The 19494-nt window shown below is 40.9% G+C and overlaps 2 protein-coding genes across 3 annotated transcripts in view; both read right to left on the reverse strand.

Annotated features, from left to right (window-relative positions):
* Positions 1 to 3989, reverse strand: part of PDE9A (phosphodiesterase 9A) — a 99243-nt gene extending 95254 nt beyond the window's left edge. For both annotated transcript variants that reach the window (XM_020783937.3, XM_020783938.3), the window contains exon 1: positions 3374 to 3989. In XM_020783937.3, coding sequence (XP_020639596.3) covers positions 3374 to 3442 — 69 coding nt within the window. In that variant the 5' untranslated portion in view covers positions 3443 to 3989. The remainder of the gene's footprint in view (positions 1 to 3373) is intronic.
* Positions 3990 to 18244: 14255 nt separating this feature from the next.
* The window catches only part of SLC37A1 (solute carrier family 37 member 1), a 38499-nt gene continuing 37249 nt past the window's right edge, over positions 18245 to 19494 (reverse strand). The window contains exon 21 of the mRNA XM_078390526.1: positions 18245 to 19482. Within this exon, the coding sequence (XP_078246652.1) occupies positions 19467 to 19482 (16 nt within the window). The 3' untranslated portion in view covers positions 18245 to 19466. The remainder of the gene's footprint in view (positions 19483 to 19494) is intronic.

Genomic DNA, 19494 nt, shown 5'->3' on the forward strand with positions numbered 1-19494 from the left:
AAGACCCATCCCTACTCTCACCAGGCAGTCCAAGTTCTCTGTGTGGCTGCCAGCTATTTCCCATCTAAGGCCACAGTCACACCAGGCTAGTGTTCCCTAGTTATAACCCTGTTAGATCGTTGCATAAATTTGTGGTCTCATGATGCACGGATATTAACGAATCATTTTCCCAGCCAGCTGTGTAACTGCGGAACATTTTCCCTCACCGGGAGGCTTCTGTTGTTTTGTTCCAATGATGTATTGATTTATTCCTTAGCAGTATGACATGTATGCACGACCCTATTGCTTCATTTCCAAAGCCAAGTCACTGGGGCAGGTGGCCACCATTATTGCTGTGTGGCTGCCTAAAAAAAAAATTGGGGGAATGTTCAATATGTCAAAATGTACATAAACGTATGTCATTTGCCTGGTGTGATCACACCCTAAATGAGAACCTTTGGCTGCTTCCAATGCGATTCATCTTATAACTTCTGCAGGTCTCAAGCAATCATAGCAAGAAACTAACAAAAAGTGGAGACATAACTATATTACGTTATCATTGCTTTAAGCATGTGTCTAGACTCTGGCAGTAAGAATAAGCTACTAACCATTCACAGTATGTGACCATGTGGTCAAAGGACATTAAGGTAGTCTTTCTTCTTAGCTTTGTTTAAGAAATGCAATGCTCAACACATCCTACCCTGTTTTCCCGAAAATAAGACCTAACCTGAAAATAAGCCCTAGTATGGTTTTTCAGGATGCTCGTAATATAAGCCCTACCCCAAAAACAAGCCCTAGTTAAGTGAAACACCGCCCTCCACCATTGTGCAGCATTGTGCAGCAACCAGAAGAAGATGACATGACTGTAAAATAAAACATCCCCTGAAAATAAGCCCTAATGCCTTTTTGGAGCAAAAAGTAATATAAGACCCTGTCTTATTTTCAGGGAAATACGATACGAGAATTCAAAATACTACCCCTTAAGATAACATCACTATTCTTTAGAAGCTGAATCTTTCCTGTCAACAATGATGCTGAGTTCTGGGAAAATACAGTTTCCTGAATTGTAATTACTACTATTTGGAAAATTCATGTTCCTTTTTGTGAATGAAAACAATTCTATCTTGCCTTTTGGCCTTGCCATCTTCTCAGCGAGGCTTACAAAACATAATTTCAAAGCAAAAGAACAATTAAAAAAATCAGGAAGAATAAAACCAACCAACATTCAGTAAACAACAACTACAAATCACATCTGCAAACATCATGAAACTGGGCAGAAGTGGGGAGAAAAAAACCTTGAAACCAAACCAAAGTCAGAATATGGAAAATAGCCTAACAAGATGTCCAGGTGCCAAGCAAAAGTGGGCCAGTAGGGGTTCCATGAGAAATTAAGTTCCACAGTATGGATGCCAGATATGGAAAGGCCGGATCTGGCCTCCATAGCAGTTGCCTTGCCACCAGCTGAATATTTGATGGTACAAGGAACAGAAGCCTATGCTGATGACTACAGTAAGTAGGCATGATCATGCAGGGAAAAGCAGCCCTGTAAATATTCCGGTCCCACATTGCTTAGTGCTTTGAAAGTGATGGCAACACTTGCTGTTCTTGGAAACAAACTGGAAGCCAATGAAAATCAGCAAAAAGGAAAGAGCAAAAAGGGAAGTTAAAGATAGACCATGATTTGAGAGGGAAAATCTTTTACTAATAAAAGAGTCCCAGTGCCACTTCAGAAGCTTCTTTACCAGGGAAGATGTAAATCAGCTTGCTTTGTGGATAGTAATGGTTGTTCTACTGCCATATATATGGAATGCATGACATCATGGCAACCAATTAGATATGAATTGCATGAGAACTATTAATCATTGCCTCCACAAGCAATGGAAGATCATTGATCGAACTCTGACTTAAGTGGTGTGATTTTTTTTCATCTGTATATTCCAAGCCATGATATCACCCATTTTCTTTTGTCCCATATGGGAAGAGGGGAATTGCATGTTTTCCATTTACCTCTAAATTAGCCTTCAATAGTAATTTGGGATAAACACATACCCTCTCTTTTTGCAAGGTATGACAACATTTTTAAATGTTCCTCCTCCCTCATCTCAGTATTTTAAATGACAAGGCATTTATTTTCAATTTGTTATTTTTGCTGTTGTTGTGAGTCCCTAACAATAGCATGCAACTTTGTGTGCCTGCTGTTTTCCACATTCCAGTCCAGGTTATCTCTGGAAAGCAAGCCTATCACTCACATATTCCTTTACAAAGCAGAATAATTATAACACCAGTGATGCTATTACATCTTGAGTGTTCACAAACAAAAAGTGCACCTGGGAAGCCTATTACAGCAGAACCCAATGTATATCTCCTCGAAAGTAAGTCCTAACGAGTTCTGTGGTGTTTACTCATGGCTAGGGGTGTATAGGTTTGTAACATTAGATTATCAAAACATCAAGAGAACAAGATACACATCAGGCGAATGAACTGTTTCTTCTTTCTGTAGCAGCGAAAAGGGCATGGGTGATACCATGGCTTAGAAAATACAGCTTTTATTTAGAAAATTCAAGCCACATTTCCATGAATTATCCTCCATTGCAGATGGATGGAGATCAAAAGCTGGAGAGCTCATATGTGCATAAATTGAATACCTGTAATTTTGCCTACCTAGGTGACAGATTCAATTTTTCTGTTTGATAACTTTTATACTGTACCAAGACTATACTTCTACTACAAATGATAATGAAAGTTAACAGTAGAAGTTGAATTCTCTCTCTCTCTCTCTCATCTTTACATATAGAAACCACCTTGAAAATAGTAATAACACACATTATCAGAAAGTAATGCAACATACTGTAATTAGGAATTCCTTTTATGTTCCCAGACTACTTAAAAATCTGTCTTTCTAAGGCACACACATATACACACACACACCACACACATACACATATGTATGTATGTATATGTATATGTATATGTATATGTATATGTATATATATATGTGTGTGTGTGTGTGTGTGTGTGTGTGTGTGTGTGTATATATATGTATGTATATGTATATGTATATATATGTATATGTATATGTATATGTGTGTGTATATATTATATATATGTGTGTGTGTGTGTATGTATGTGTGTGTGTGTGTGTGTGTGTGTGTGTGTGTGTGTGTTTATATATGTAACATTTGCAGTGAAACTATGGTCTGCTGACAGAAGAACTGGCATAGAATCACCAAACTCCTTAGGAACTTTGCATTCGCAAACAGCAGAAACAGTTGTAGTTCAGAGAGGATGCAATGACAGCTCACAATACCAGATAGGAGGAAAAAGCTAAACAGTGAATGAAATGTAAGGAAATAAAGACAGTAGCTACAATAAAATATATATATTTTAAAAGTACCTTCTGAATTCTTCCATCAATATTCAAATAAACACACTTGGGCCGATACGTTGATGAGTTGGATCCCATCTTTCTGAAGATCTGTTATGATCAAACTTAGCAGTAGTTTTGTTAGGTTAACTCTACAGCAGGAAGGCAGCCCGGCCAACCTCAGCAGAGCCACTGTTGCTTAGTGCATCCACGTCTTTGCTTGTCTCCATTCTACAGTTTGCTGCTACAACCCTTCCTCTTCTAGCATGCATGCATTTCCCTGCCTCTCTGCCACCTCCTTTCCATTCCTTCCTCCCCCCCCCCCATACACACACTTTCATTCCTGTGACTCTACCAGCCACGGAAGGGAGAGCGCCAAGTGCTGGATCCTGTCTCCAAGTGCCCTCTTGATTCCCATAGCAACTCTCTTTCGCTTGAGAGCCAGAAGCCTCTGGGCAATCAATGTGCACTGCTGTACAGCAAAGTACGCTTTGATTAACGGCTTTCGACAGAGAAGACAAAATGCCATTTAGTACTGTGGGAAAATTATCTACATTCATCCCACAGTTCGCACCAGTAATTTTTATTGTGAAATCTTCACAGCCATCTTTTGATCTGTGCAGTTTTAAATGCATGATGAACATCCAGCTGCACTAGCTGCTGAAGTGACATTAAAAGGCGGAGGTGGGAGGAAGGGGGGAAGAACACCATAGCAAGAGTAAGAAGTGTCTTCACTAAAATGAAATCTGTTTCTTTTATCCATACTTTCACTTCAAAGGTTAAACCCCCCTTCCTTAAAAAGAGGGGGAGAAAAGTTTATGGTAATAAAATATGCACCCCCAGTCTTAAAAAAAAGTATTTTAAGAAAACACAGTAGTGTTCTATTGTTGTAGTTCTGGATCCTAAAACCATATAGCTTACTGAAGGGAAACGAGAAAGGAAAGGAAAACATCATAGGGGAGAAGTTGGGTGGCATGCTTCAAGTACTTCCTCCCTCACACACACTGTATATGAATTCCTAATGTCTTCTGTTCAATGTCATGTCAGACAAAAACATCACTACATTAAAGTGCTTTGGGCTGTAAGATGTTCAGGTAGCTGTAAGGCAAAATGCAGGCTGGCTTCCCTGACTCCTAAAGGGACAGGACAGCTTGAGAGAAGGACCTCATACATCCACTTACTTCAGGATATTACTGGCTTAAATAGCAGCAGGGAATTCTGTTGTTGCTGTAAGTGGAATTAGCCTGTTAACAGTGAGAATTCAGCATATACTCTGGCCCTAAGTGCATAGTTACACTGAGGGCCCAATTCTGTGACCTATGCAGCTTATTTCCATTCTCATCTACCACAATCCCTTAATACTATTTAACCTTGGATATGTGATTGAACACAAGCTACTTTCGAATTGGAAATGTCGAAATGTAAAAAAACATATATTGCTTTATAAGAATTTAGTTTTATGTTGTGCTGTCCCCCCAAAACTGGCCTTCAAACCAAATGAATGAATTAATTAATGAAAGAAACACAAATCTTTAAAATTCAGAGCTTTGAGAGATAGAAAATAAAGTGCTAAAGCACTGGTTCTTAACCTTTGTTACTCAAATGTTTTTGGACTGCAACTCCCCCTTCATGGATTGCTGCCTTGTCGTGGCGAAGGGGCTTGAGTAACTCAGAGAAGCTATGGGCTATGCCGTGCAGGGACACCCAAGATGGACAGGACATAGTGGAGGGTTCCGACTAAAAACAATCCACCTGGAGTAGGAAATGGCAAGCCACTCCAGTATCTTTGCCAAGAACGCCCCATGATCAGAAACAAAAGGCTAAAAGATACGACGCTGGAAGATGGGCTCCTCAGGTCGGAAGGCGTCCAACATGCTACTGAGGAAGAGCAGAGGACAAGTACAAGTAACTCCAGAGCTAATGAAGTGGTTGGGCCAAAGCCGAAAGGACGCTCAGCTGTGGATGTGCCTAGAAGTGAAAGGAAAGTCCAATGCTGCAAAGAAAAATACTGCATAGGAACCTGGAATGTAAGATCTATGAACCTTGGGAAGGTGGAGGTGTTCAAACAGGAGATGGCAAGAATAAACATCGACATCCTGGGCATCAGTGAACTAAAATGGACAGGAATGGGTGAGTTCAACTCAGATTATTATCATATCTACTATTGTGGGCAAGAATCCCGTAGAAGGAATGGAGTGGCCCTCATAGTCAACAAAAGACTGGGAAAAGCTGTAATGGGATACAATCTCTAAAATGATAGAATGATGTCAATACGAATCCAAGGCAGACCTTTCAACATCACAATAATCCAAGTTTATGCACCAACCAGCATTGCGGAGGAGACTGAAATTGAACAATTTTATGAAGATTTACAACACCTTCTAGAACTGACACCAAAGAAAGATGTTCTGCTCATTCTAGGGGACTGGAATGCTAAAGTAGGGAGCCAAGAGATAAAAGGAACAACAGGGAAGTTTGGCCTTGGAGTTCAGAATGAAGCAGGAAAAAGGCTAATAGAGTTTTGTCAAGAGAATAAGCTGGTGATCACAAATACTCTTTTCCAACAACACAAGAGGCGACTCTATACATGGAAATCACCAGATGGGCAATATCGAAATCAGATTGATTAAATTCTCTGCAGCCAAAGATGGAGAAGCTCTATGCAGTCAGCAAAAACAAGACCTGGAGCTGACTGCGGCTCTGATCACCAGCTTCTCATAGCAAAATTCAAGCTTAGACTGAAGAGAGTAGGAAAAACCACTGGGCCACTCAGGTATAACCTAAACCAAATCCCTTATGAATACACAGTGGAAGTAAAGAACAGATTTAAGGAACTAGATTTGGTGGACAGAGTGCCTGAAGAACTTTGGACAAAAGCTCGTAACATTGTCCAGGAGGCAGCAACAAAAACCATCCCAAAGAAAAGGAAATGTAAGAAAGCAAAGTGGCTGGCCAATGAGGCCTTAGAAATAGCAGAGAGAAGGGAAGCAAAATGCAAGGGAGATAGGGAAAGTTACAATGTAGTTGCTGACCTTGAGCCAGACATCCTGGAGAGTGAAGTCAAGTGGGCCTTAGAAAGCCTGGCTAACAACAAGGCCAGTGGAGGTGATGGCATTCCAGTTGAACTATTTAAAATCTTGAAAGATGATGCTATTAAGGTGCTACATTCAATATGCCAGCAAGTTTGGAAAACCCAACAGTAGCCAGAGGATTGGAAAAGATCAGTCTACATCCCAATCCCAAAGAATGGCAGTGCCAAAGAATGCTCCAACTATTGTACAATTGCACTCATTTCACATGCTAGCAAGGTTATGCTCAAAATCCTACAAGGTAGGCTTCAGCAATATGTGGACCGAGAACTCCCAGAAGTACAAGCTGGATTCCGAAGAGGCAGAGGAACTAGAGACCAAATTGCTAACCTGCGCTGGATTATGGAGAAAGCCAGAGAGTTCCAGAAATATATCTACTTCTGCTTCATTGATTATGCAAAAGCCTTTGACTGTGTCGACCACAGCAAACTATGGCAAGTTCTTAAAGAAATGGGAGTGCCTGACCACCTTATTTATCTCCTGAGAAACCTATATGTGGGACAGGAAGCAACAGTTAGAACTGGATATGGAACAACTGATTGGTTCAAAATTGGGAAAGGAGTACGACAAGGCTGTATATTGTCTCCCTGCTTATTTAACTTATATGCAGAATACATCATGCGGAAGGCTGGACTGGAGGAATCCCAAGCCAGAATTAAGATTGCCGGAGGAAATATCAACAACCTCTGATATGCAGATGATACCACTCTGATGGCAGAAAGTGAGGAGAAATTAAAGAACCTTGTAATGAGGGTGAAAGAGGAGAGTGCAAAAAACGGTCTGAAACTCAACATCAAAAAAACTAAGATCATGGCCACTGGTCCCACCACCTCCTGGGAAATAGAAGGGGAAGATATGGAGGCAGTGGCAGATTTTATCTTCCTGGGCTCCATGATAACTGCAGATGGAGACAGCAGCCATGAAATTAAAAGACGCCTGCTTCTTGGGAGGAAAGTGATGACAAATCTTGACAGATCTTAAAAAGCAGAAACATCACATTGCCAACGAAAGTCCGAATAGTCAAAGCTATGGTTTTTCCTGTTGTGATGTATGGAAGTGAGAGCTGAATCATAAAGAAAGCAGACCGCCGAAGAATTGATGCCTTTGAATTGTGGTGCTGGAGGAGGCTCTTGAGAATCCCCTGGACTGCAAGGAGAACAAACTTATCAATTCTAAAGGAAATCAACCCTGAGTGCTCACTGGAAGGACAGATCCTGAAGCTGAGGCTCCAGTACTTTGGCCATCTCATGAGAAGAGAAGACTCCTTGGAAAAAAACCTTGATGTTGGGAAAGTGTGATGGCAAGAGGAGAAGGGGACGACCGAGGATGAGATGGCTGGACAGTGTCTGCGGAGCAACCAACATGAATTTGACACAACTCCGGGAGGCAGTGGAAGATAGGAGGGCCCGGCGTGCTCTGGTCGATGGGGTCACAAAGAGTCGGACACGACTAAACGACTAAACGAAATGACTCAAATGTTTTTGGACTGCAACTCCCAGAAGCCTTCACCATCAGTTCTGCTGGCTGAGGTTTCTGGGAGTTGCAGTTCAAAAACACCTGAGTAACAAAGGTTAAGAACCACTGTGCTAAAGCATTGAAAGTATACCAGTTTTGCAGTAGCATCACAAAGATCAATGGAGGTCTTCAGAGATTTTATGCCACAATAGACAGAAGCCTGTCGTAAGGATTTGATTTGGAACAATTGAATGTTGTACTTCTAATCTTACAGAAAAAGGACATTTATAAGTAAAACAATGTTACATGAATTGTGAATATATAAAGGTATGTGCAAGAGGCACATGTACACAATTTACAAAAGTCTTGGGACTAGAAGCAAATGTCCACGTTGTGGAAGACTTCAGTTCACCTCTAGTTACATGGTAAATCTGAAGCAGCTTGAGGCAAAACTGGCTGGTTCTGAGGCTTTGGAGCAGTCTCAGAATGGAGAAAAGAATTTTTGTTAGTTCCTTGTTTTCTAGCTGCTTAAATTTAATGCCGAACTTTCCACAAGCATTCCCAAGCTTTCTCTAAATGGAAAAATGATGGCAGGTAAGGGGAGGCAGTGGAGAAAGCATGCTTAACGATTCTTTTAATTTCCAACCAGGGAATGCATTGTCACACTCAGTCCTGGTGCTTCGTGGAGGACCATAGATATATTCTAAGAGAAGTTATTGCACTATCTTCACTTTACTGCTTTTGGGGATTATACCTGAGGCAGCCATAGTACTCAGTGGTCAGTGGTACTCAATGGTTGTGGAGAGGATTGTTTGAGGGGAAAGAATGTAATGTCCCCATATAATCTTCTGAGACTAAGGGTAAGTGTCATGTCTCCGATGTCAAGCTGTAGCAGCATTCACAATACCTGCAGTAACAGCCACATGCATTAGGAGTGGCATTGCCAGAAAAATATTGGTAGGCTGTTAAAATTGGAGGCTAATGGATTTAGCTCTGACAATATGTGGCACCATTGACTAAAAGGTACTAGGCCTGGATGCTATATTTTGGTACGCAGCCAGGAAAGAGTTACTATCGTCAGACAGCTTTCAGAGGGGTAGCCACATTTGTCTGTTTCAGCAGAAAGAAGAAAATCAAAAATCAAAACGCTTTGACATCTTTAAGACTAGAAAAATTATTTCAGTTGTCAGTATCTGTTTCTGTCACTCCTTCAGCAAAATGGGGATTAACACCACCAGCAGTGGCAGACTGCCATTAATTAAAGTGTCTCTGCTTCAATTTCAGGTGGTGCGTCCCCAGAAGAAGGAAGTGGTAGACCAATTTTGAGTACTTTATACCTAGAAAACCCTGGAAAGGGTTAACGTAAGTTGTAGTTGATATAAGGGTAATTATTAATCAAGTTGTGTTCTGCTTGTTAAGGAAAAAAAGAAAATAATTCTTGCTAAAATTGTCAGCCTAAGCAAATTTTGTCTGAATTGCTAACAGACAATCCCTGAATCTCAAGCAGCTACTAACACACAACAGTCCAAACACTGACACAGACATGGGGACAAAACCCTGCTACAAACTGAGATGCCAACTCTGCCCTCAAATTTATTCTGGCAACACATTTACAAGGCCTACCATTGTCACATAGAAAATCAAGGGCACCTTTACTTGTTCCTTAGCTAATATGATCTATGCCATCTTTTGCCAGCTGCACCCTTCTGCACTCTACATAGGAGAAACAGGACAATCGCTATGCAAAAGAATGAATCAACATAAATCAGACATACGAAATTGCAATATACAGAAACCTGCCTCAAACCACTTCTGTCTACCAGAACACTCTTCTCAAGATATGGAAGTTACAATATTGGAAAAGAATCGCTACAGAACAAGAAAACAGAGAGAAAAGCTGAGATAAAATTTATTCACATGATGGATACCCATATAAATAGATTGAATATCAGTCAAAGTTACTTTAGTCATTACTAAATTATGCTGTTTTCTACTGTTTTTTCCTTCGCAACTACCAGATCCAAATTTTAGAACAAGACTCAAAGGTATACTCTGTCATCTCAATATACATTGTTCATGTTGTTTACTTTAATCATGTTACTACTTACAGTTGGCCTTTAAATTTCTTTTCTTTCTCTCTCTCTGTTTTTGCCTGGTTTTGTGTCTCTTGCTGGAATGTTTACAGAACTAAATACCAAACAGAAGTCATAAATTATGGCACATATGAAATGCAAACAGACACCACTGACTCTTTAAGAGTCCAGCATGAATGTTTTATGGTGTTAATCTCTGTTTTCCACTTCATATGTATGAAGAAGTGAGGTACGAAAGTGTACAAAAGCTTACATTAAAATATAATAAGTCTTTAAAGTGCCACAATGCTTTTTTCTTCTTTTTTCTTTTGCCTCATATGCTTGCACAACTAACATGTTTACCTCTTCTAAAACTGTACCATATTTTGCTATTGATATGTGAAAAATACATTTCCTTTGATTAATAACTGGAGTACAGAAATAGGGAATGAAGTGGAGGAGGTAAGCTCCTTGTTAGGAGGGCACTAGCTGTGCTACCCTCATAGCATCATCCCTCTGTGTTAACCACTGCTAGTGGCAAGTATTTAGAAGAAAAACATGAGAGTCTTCCCACCATCTTGCAAGTACTTTATATACACATATTTTCTCTAATTACTAAATTTCAGCAAATTTTAAAGGACCATTCTGTGTAAAGTCCATGTGGGAGCACAATGGATCTAGTGATAAACACGTGAAATAGACACAAGCAAGATTAAACTTGTGCACATCCCTAATTGATGGATCTGTTGATACACAGATGCAGAAACATAAAGAAGTCTGCTTTATTTTTTCATGCATACATATTAGCAGCTTTCTGGATCACATATTTTGGATTATTTGAGGATAAAACCTATCGAAAGAAGCCCTGCTGTTTGGAGAATTCCAAGCAGCGCAATCTAAAAGGTCAATCTGGAAAAAAAATCAAGATGCTGCTGAAGCTTGCCGAGTTTAAGGAGCTGATAAAGCTTTGTCTCAGGAAAGGTGGAAGGTTTATAAACTCCTGTCACCCCCAATTCATCTCTATCTCAGATTAAAATCTGAGGTGGGGAAGAATGTATTGTTTATCTCTGCCTGCCTGCCTCTTATCCCCTCATACGTTTGGTTGATTAGGAGTTTGAGGTTTGTAGCAATTGTGTTTGGGAGATAGAGTTGGATACATGGAATGCGATTCTTTAATGTGTATTTTACTTTGTTGGAGATAGTTCAACATATTGCTGAGAGCCATCCCGGTTCTGATTCAGGGAACCTTTCTTTTCTTTTACTAATTAAACCAGCGGACAAACCAGAAAGAGTTTCAGTTAACAGAATAATTTTTCTCTACAAATGGAAATGTGTCTCTGCAGTTGGCTGACCCCAATTTTATCATCTTCTTGAGTATTGGAAGGCCTCGGAGATGTTCAATACTCTTTTTCTCCACTGAACAGCTGCATATCAGCTGTGAAATGCATTAAAGAACTCTTGGCTTCTGGATTATGATTTATTGCATTTTCCTTCTCAAAGCAGCATGTCTTTGGAGTGTTTTAAGTGAAGTCAACTGGAGTCCTTGGCAGAGATGAAGAAGTGTTAAGCTCACTGTGTTTTTCAAGTCTATACAGGAGCTACAGGTTCCAACAATGCCAAATACAGGACAGAACATATTTAACTTCAGAAAACTGAAGGACATTGCATCCTTTTGTCAAAGCCTCTAGGTAGCATGGATGTGTCACAATTTAGATCCACCCATTGGTCAAAGTAAACCTTAAATTATGTATAAATCAAATCAATTTCTCCACTTCCTGAATGGCATCTTTGTTTCTCATGCCACTTCCTCTGTCCCTCACAGTTTCCTTTCCACGCTCTACTGCTTTCTCTTGTTTCTTTAACCAATCTTCCCTCCAGCCTTTTTCTTACTAGTTTAGCGTTTGCTGCTACCTCAGCTTTTCCTTAATAAATGCTTCAGTTTGCCTCCATTTTTCTTTCTCTTTCAGCTGAAATTGAAGACACACAAACTATTGACAGTTTTGTCTGAGGCTGTAGAAAGAGACCACTAAGATACTTTTTGCTTGCTCTTTCCATTAAAAAAAAAAGATAACTGAGTGCTTAGCCTAGTCTTCAGAAACCATCTTTTACAAATGTAGGTACAGGTACTTCTTAATCAAATTTGATTTCATTTTTTTTCTTTGGTGAATTTCTTTAACACATACTGTATCCCTCCTGGATCAATAACACCATCTGCTGGTAATTAAGCCTGCCACAGGCAGACTGTTGCCTCCATCTTTGGTGGAACAGTTAATCCTCTTTTGGATTTTTTGCAATAATTCTGTAGCTGATGGGATAGCTTAGTGAGCAAGTGCACACCCTGCCAGTCCCCTCACCAGCAGAGCCGGGGTTCCCTGTTAATAACTCCACGGGCTCCATCTCAGCTTCTGGACTCATATCAGTTTTTATTTGAGTCACAGCAGCCGTTCCTTCTGTCTTTTCCCCTCCAGTCCCATAGGGTCAAGTTGCTGTCTTTAGATGACTTTTCAGCTTGGAGCTTGGCTAGTTTCACTGGAATTCCCCCAGAGTCCATGTTTTGGAAGGCAGAAAGGAGGAAAGAACTTAGGTCCGGGACACAGCCCTTTTAGAGAAGACTTGTACAAATGAGCTCAAGAACTCAGTCTCTGCCACTTCTCTCTCCCAGTCCCTTCCCTTACTTACCTCTCCAGAGCTGCAGCAGTACCCAGGCTAACATAGTCTCGTCCAAGCACATGACTGGAGTCTCCGGTTCCTGGCTCCTGTTGCAAGCCAATAAACCTGGAGAGGGACAACAACCTCTGCCATCCTCCCAAACAGCCTCTTCTTCTAAGATAGGGGGCCACCCTTTCCCAGTCCTACTTTTATTCCCCTTTGACCCTGCCTCCCCCAGCAACCTCTCATCACGGCACTCTCTCTTCTGCAGCACTCTCCAGTTGACCTGATCCTGAGGCAACTCACCCTTGCTGCTTGCTACCAGTGGGTTGGGACCAGACAGCTCACTACAGATGTGCCTCTGCAACCCCTCACAGCAGGTCAAGAGTTCAAGCCCCCTTACTGAGCCTTGCAGGAGAATAAGCAGACTGTGTGGCCTTGGGCAACCCACATAGTCCCAGAGTTCCTCTGAATATTCTGTATCTAGGGAGGCCTGAGAAGGGTCACCATAAGTCAGAAACTCAGAATCAATTTGATGGGAAGTAATTATTATTAATAATTCTGTGCCTCATATTTCACTGAAGAACGCCATGCAGTAATCACTCCTGGAGCTGTTGTATGTGGAGCAGAATGGACAGCACCTCTTCCCCGATCTTGGAGCGAGAACATGCTGGATTTCCTGCCTACCTGACATGCTTGGCCTATGTCCGCACCTCCATGCAGAGAGGGGACTTCTGGACACAATCTCTGTACCTCAAATCCAGAGCATGTTGCCCAAAACTTTGTGGCTCTGTTTGTCCCCACATAGGAATCAAATGCCATATCCTGATGTCCTCTCATGGGTCTGTAATGTGTGGAGCAGGCAGCCAAGGCACACACACTTGCTTTTCCCTTCAGCAGTGTAGATGGGCTGAGGAATAAAGTCTTCTGGTCTAGCCTGGCTTCATCCCTGTTTTCTTTTTCTTTTTCAGCCTTCATTGGTTCTTTTGGTTCCCTGTCAATCTGGTTTTCGCTCCTTGCTTTATTTGAATAAGCATGCCTATTACTTCCATTGTTTCTCATTCCCACCCTCTGGCTAAATGAAAGGTTGGCAACATAGTCTTCCTATAACAATTCGATGTCTTCCAGCATTTAGGGAATTCCCACTTCAAAAATTACTAGCTGGACCAGTGAGCAACTATAGTGGGAAAGTTGAATATTGCAGTGTGCACAGTCCCATGTCAATGTGCTGTGACATTATATTGAATCAATAGTATATGATGTGCCTGCATGTATCTTTGGTAGTCACTTCTTTTTTTCCTGGAGTTCCTCTCCTTCAATTTACTTATCTTTTCCCAAAACAAACCCTGGGGCTTCTAAAGGAAATAAAGGAGATCCACCCAAGGACAACACTGTGTTTTCTATGCTCTATAGGTGTATGGCTGGAATTCAACAGTTCTCCCAAGCAAATAGACTCAGATAGTGATTAAAACACTGAAGTTTATTTTCAAATTTTGAACACAATTGGTTGGTTGTCAAACATTCAGTTTCTGCTACAGTTGCATCTCTTGCAACCTTTTCCTGGACTCTCCCGACTGATCCCTTCAACTTTAGCCCACCCTCAACTCCCTAGTCTTCCTTGCTCTCTAACAGCTCCTTCATGCTTGTACCCTCTTTTGGAGTGCTGTGAGTATTGTGATAGGCTAAACCCGAGAGAGGGCAGACACCAGTTGAATCAGCAGGATACAGTTATAGCTCCTGTGTGCTCTTTTTGCAAAACGTATCAGATGTATTTTTAAAAAAAGAAAGAAGAAGAAATGACAGCTTGAACATGGTCAAGATTTTGGCATGCTAGTCTTGGATTTCTGGGAAACCCCAACTATAAAGATTGTCTGGCCTTCTTATATGCAGGCAGTGGATGGCTTAACAGACAACTGGAATCATTTGCAGGCTGCTGAAAGGCAAACTCCCAAGTGAACCATGCTGTTGGATCACTCAGTGATGACAGTTAAGAAATGGAGAAACAATTGCCTTCATTAACCAAAGTTGATTGATCCTGCTTGTTAGAAAATCTAGAATTGATTGTGACAATTTATGCCTCAAAATAGGCAAAAGCTGAGCATATGGTTTTTTAAGAAACAGAATCATGTATTTTCTTTTCTGCTTCAGGACAATGGGGCCATTTTTATATCTAAATGTAAAGTAACATTTCAGAATTATGGTGTTCTTTCTTTCCCAGTGGTTGCCAGTCTTTCTGACAGTGAGTTGCTTTTAAAATTCCCGTATGCTTTAAAAAGGAAATTTCTGCTTTCATAATCAAATAGAGTCCAGGAGTCCTATATTTAAGCTTCAGTGATACATAGAACTACAATAATTTTTTATTATTACTCTATCCCAGATACAGTCAGCTGAATGGAAAGATCTAGAAAATTGTTTAAACATTTTAAAGATTGAAATGGTCAATTCACTTCTATGGAATATGGTCCAGGAGAAGAATACATTATTGGATAAAAATTTAATTATCCTTGGTGGAAAAAAAAAATCTGGACTACCTTAAGGCAAAAGTACACAGCTAGTAGCTCTTGGCTGCTCCCTGTGTAGCTCCTAAAGCAGATGGGCCCCCAGCCATGTTTCCCTGCAGCCCAGCTGATGAACTTGTGTATGTGAATGTGTGTGTGTGGGGGGATACCTTCTATTCCCTGTCCTCCAAGATTTCCATTTAATCACTGCTAATAGTGATGGGTAAACAATAATTTATTTGGGAAGATGGGAACACTGGAATGAATGTGTGTAGTAAGAGTGTAGATGTATCTGCACTAAAAGCTGCATGTTGGCTGGGGTCGCACAGATACGTGTGGCCCACACCCAGTACGGACCTTTCAGCGTCCCTAATTTAAGTCAGAGCAAGATGTTATGGACAGCCATATTATGGATCTATTTTAGGACAAAACAAGAGATGCCTTGTACAAGGTATCCTGTGTCCTACTGACATCACAGAGCTAAGCATTTCTCATCATCTTTGCTCTCAGCCAGTTATGGGAATCGGGCACAGAGGAAAAACCAGGAAAAACACAACTGGACACAAGCTACACTGCAATATGCATTGTAGTGGAGAAAGAGGAAGAGAGCACAGGAATGCACTTTTAGGCAAAATATATACAGCCCGTCTATCTGTGAGATTCCAGCCTCGTTTCTTCAGTACATAGTGACTGTCAAAACAAGCCCACCAAAATTTGCAGGGAAAGAGCATGTGAGATTGTCAACATGTCTGGGTTGGAGTAGGCTAAACAGGGTCACTAGGAGGTTCAGAATGCTATTTGGTGTGATCTTTGCATCCAAATGGCATACAGACCTCACATGACCATATTTGGACCTCACTAGCACTCTGTCAATTTGCCACTGTGAAGTGGCTTAATTAATATCAGCAAATTAAATCCTCCCTTTGCTCCATGGTCGTCCTGAAGAAGTGGGAAATTTTAAAAGTATATTAGATATGTGTGTCACAAGTTAGACATGTGTATTAGGCATGTGTTGTATTCAGAAATGAAACATGTTGATGGCATGATTGGTTTCTTTTCAATTGTAGCTGGTAATTCCGGAAACTTCCTCTTTGCTTCATAATTAAAAGCTGTGACTACATTGGCAAGCCGAATCGTTCTGATTCGCAGCCTGTATTACTGTAGAATTCAGTCAGTGGTCACACAGGAGCTCGGGATTGATTCAAGAGTAGAAATGGGCACGAAACAAACCACAAACCAAAAAAGCCCAACAAACCAGTCTGATTTTGTGGTTTGTTTCACAATCCAGTTTGGGGATCCCATATTGCTGAAGGAAAATGAAATACCATTCACCGCCCGCCCCGCCCCCCGCTTGGCATTTTGATTGCTTCAACACAAGGGGATGCCTGCCTGCCCCCTACCTACTGCCCGTGTTACCATGTTTCCCTGAAAATAAGACAGGGTCTTAAATTAATTTTTGCTCCAAAAAATGCATTAGGGCTTATTTTCAGGGGATCTTTTATTTTTTCATGTATAACAATCTACATTTATTCAAATAAAGTCATGTTATCTTCTTCTGGTTGCTGCACAATGGTGGAGGGCGGGGTTTCACTTCACTGGGCCTTATTTTTGGGGTAAGGCTCATATTACGAGCATCTGAAAAATCACACTAGGGCTTATTTTCAGGTTAGGTCTTATTTTGGGGGGAAACCGGGTATGTTCTGCCTATCTGGCTCCTGTCGCCTCCGCAGCTGCATGGGTGCCATCCTCAGAGGCCGTGCCCAGCTTCCCTGCTGCAAGGAGCCTGTGGCTGCCTCTGATCCTGCGCCAGTAGAAGTGACAACTTGTAGCCTCCCCCAAGACATGAACTGGAAAAAGGAGTCACAAACTGGTTTGTTTTTCCAGGGGTTTGTGGTAGTTCATGGTTAGTCACAAGCCCTGAACCATCAAGAAACACTGGTTTTCCAGTTTGGCTCCATCTCTGTTCAGCCCACAGCCTCCCCCTTCTTTCCTCTTATACTGCCTCTGCTGATCCCTTTATCATTCGCTGTCAAACAGTTTGGTTTTGAAAGGGTTGTCTGGTGTTCCGGGAAAGGTGGCATTGTTCCATAGTTGTTCTTAACATGTACAGAAATACCACACACCACAGGAACATCTATTATTTCATCTGGGTTGTTTCTCTTTCAAAAAAAAAAAAAACTTGGATCTATGTGTTCCTTTAAAATATTACTAAAAACATCAGGGACAAAGTAGATTTTTTTAGAAACCAAGAAAGCTGAAAAGAAGGATTACAGGAAGGTACTGATAGTCTAAGAGGGATGTGCTGGATGATATATGTGTGTATGGGAGGGTGTTTTGTCATTTTCCCAGCTAAAATCACCCACCACCATTCAGATACTTTCCCCCCATGCAAATAGGGCTGCTCTGCCTTTTCTTCAGCAGTTCTGAATGTGAAATTTTTAGAAAACATAAAACAGCGGGATGGAAAAGAGTAGAGCAGTCCCTCTCCACAGCATTCCTTCAGACAAAGTGGCAGCGTTTCATTGCTGCTTTTCAGCAAATGAAAATAGCATGGTAGAAGATTGCTCATGCATTTTCTTTCCAATGAAATGGCCCTATTAGTCTATCTCAGCATGCCAGTAACAAGAAAGGGGAAAAGGAAAAGCGTGTCGGGCAGGAGAAGCTCAGGACTTTAAAGATGAACCTTAATTTCAGTAGAGGCTTCAGTGGATCAAAACCCTTCTTTGAGCGTCTAAAGATGATTTTGATCACATTGAAATAGATCTGTTAGCCTTTGAAGGCTATATTTTCCTCCCTCGCCGCCTTTTCCCCCTTAACTGTTGCCAGCATGCATTTCTGTACAGTTTGACCTTTGACCAGTGGTCGACTAATTTAACCCGGTAAAGAAAGGCAATGAAGATTAACAGCACGAATGCCAATAATGAATCCATAATGCCCAAGAATTTTTCTGGTTATTCAAATATACAAATTAGTGATTCCAAACTGGAACGTACCCACAATGAGAAAGAAAAATGTAAGACTTTAAGAACATCTGCCAGTTCTGGCTGCCCTAACTGGTAATTAGAGTTGTGCGGTTATGTAAAGATCTGCTTCGTGGTACAGTATACTGTTTTAAATAACAAACGTACAGTCAGAAGATGTAAGATAATTACGTTTAATAAATACACATTAGCAATATGCATACTGAATGCTACTAAAGCCTCTGCACATAAAATATGTCTCGTAAAAACGTTTTATGGAACATCTTTGTCATCCTCTTATCAAAACAGTGCAAGCTAGAAACATCATTTTTGCATGGATGCTTATCATAAAATCATGAAGTTGGAAGGGGCCTATAAGGCCATCGAGTCCAACCCCCTGCTCAATGCAGGAATACAAAGCAAAGCAGATCTGCCAGGTGGCTGTCTAAATTTCTCTTGCTATTTCTATCCCAATGTAAATCACTGGATCGGTTGTATTTGGACCAGCCATGTTTGCTGGAGGATTCTGGGACTATTCATCTAAATAAAATATTTAAGTATCTAATGAGTTCTAGGCCAAGTGCTGGGGTGTGTACTGCACCGTATGGGGGGAGGAAAAGCACCGTATGGGGGGAGGAAAAAAGAGATAGCCAGCATGGGAAAAATATTTAGGTGGGAAAAAGAGAGAGAGAAAGCAACAGGATGGCTTTGTGAGTGTGCAACTGATGGCTTTTGAACTAGCAGAGGACATCGCAGCTGTACAGTGTGAAAATTGAGTTACTAGCAGCAATAACAGGGACAACGTGCTTTCTTTTAACAAAATCAGTAGCACATACTTCTATCACAGTAGATTCTGGCAAAAGTAGACATAATGTGAAAGACACTTTGCTCAGCATTTTATCAGTTCTTCATAACCTACTATGAACAAAGATCCAAAGTAAATTACTTTTCTTACCTCCTTTTGGCTTCTGATCTGTTTGCATTCTATTAAAAAAATAAAATGAACTATGTGGCATAAATTTGCTTAAGAAAATCTGAATACAAAGGCACAATATCTTTGGCTCAATTTCTGCCATAAAATAGCTAGCAGCTTCTTTCTTTGAGGACATTCACCTTCCTGAGATAACAGTTCATGTGCAAAATAAAATGAGCTAAGAGAGTGTTGAATTTCTAAGCCTTCTTCGCATAACTGGGCAAGGCATTTCAGGAACTTTAATTCAAACGCAGGCAGGTATTTTCACAAAGACAAGGATCCAGAGAAACATGTGCAATATGAGTCTCCCACTCCCACTGCTAACTTTATTGTTAAGCAATGGGAGGGAATAGGCTTTCTGGACCACAGGCGACGTCTTTAATTATTTCAGATCTCATAACCACAGTCTTTACTCCTTGCCAGATATTCAGTGTTCTTTAAACCTACAAAAGATT

Source organism: Pogona vitticeps, chromosome 3 (genome assembly GCF_051106095.1).
Source record: "Pogona vitticeps strain Pit_001003342236 chromosome 3, PviZW2.1, whole genome shotgun sequence".
NCBI classification, from domain to species: Eukaryota; Metazoa; Chordata; class Lepidosauria; order Squamata; family Agamidae; genus Pogona; species Pogona vitticeps.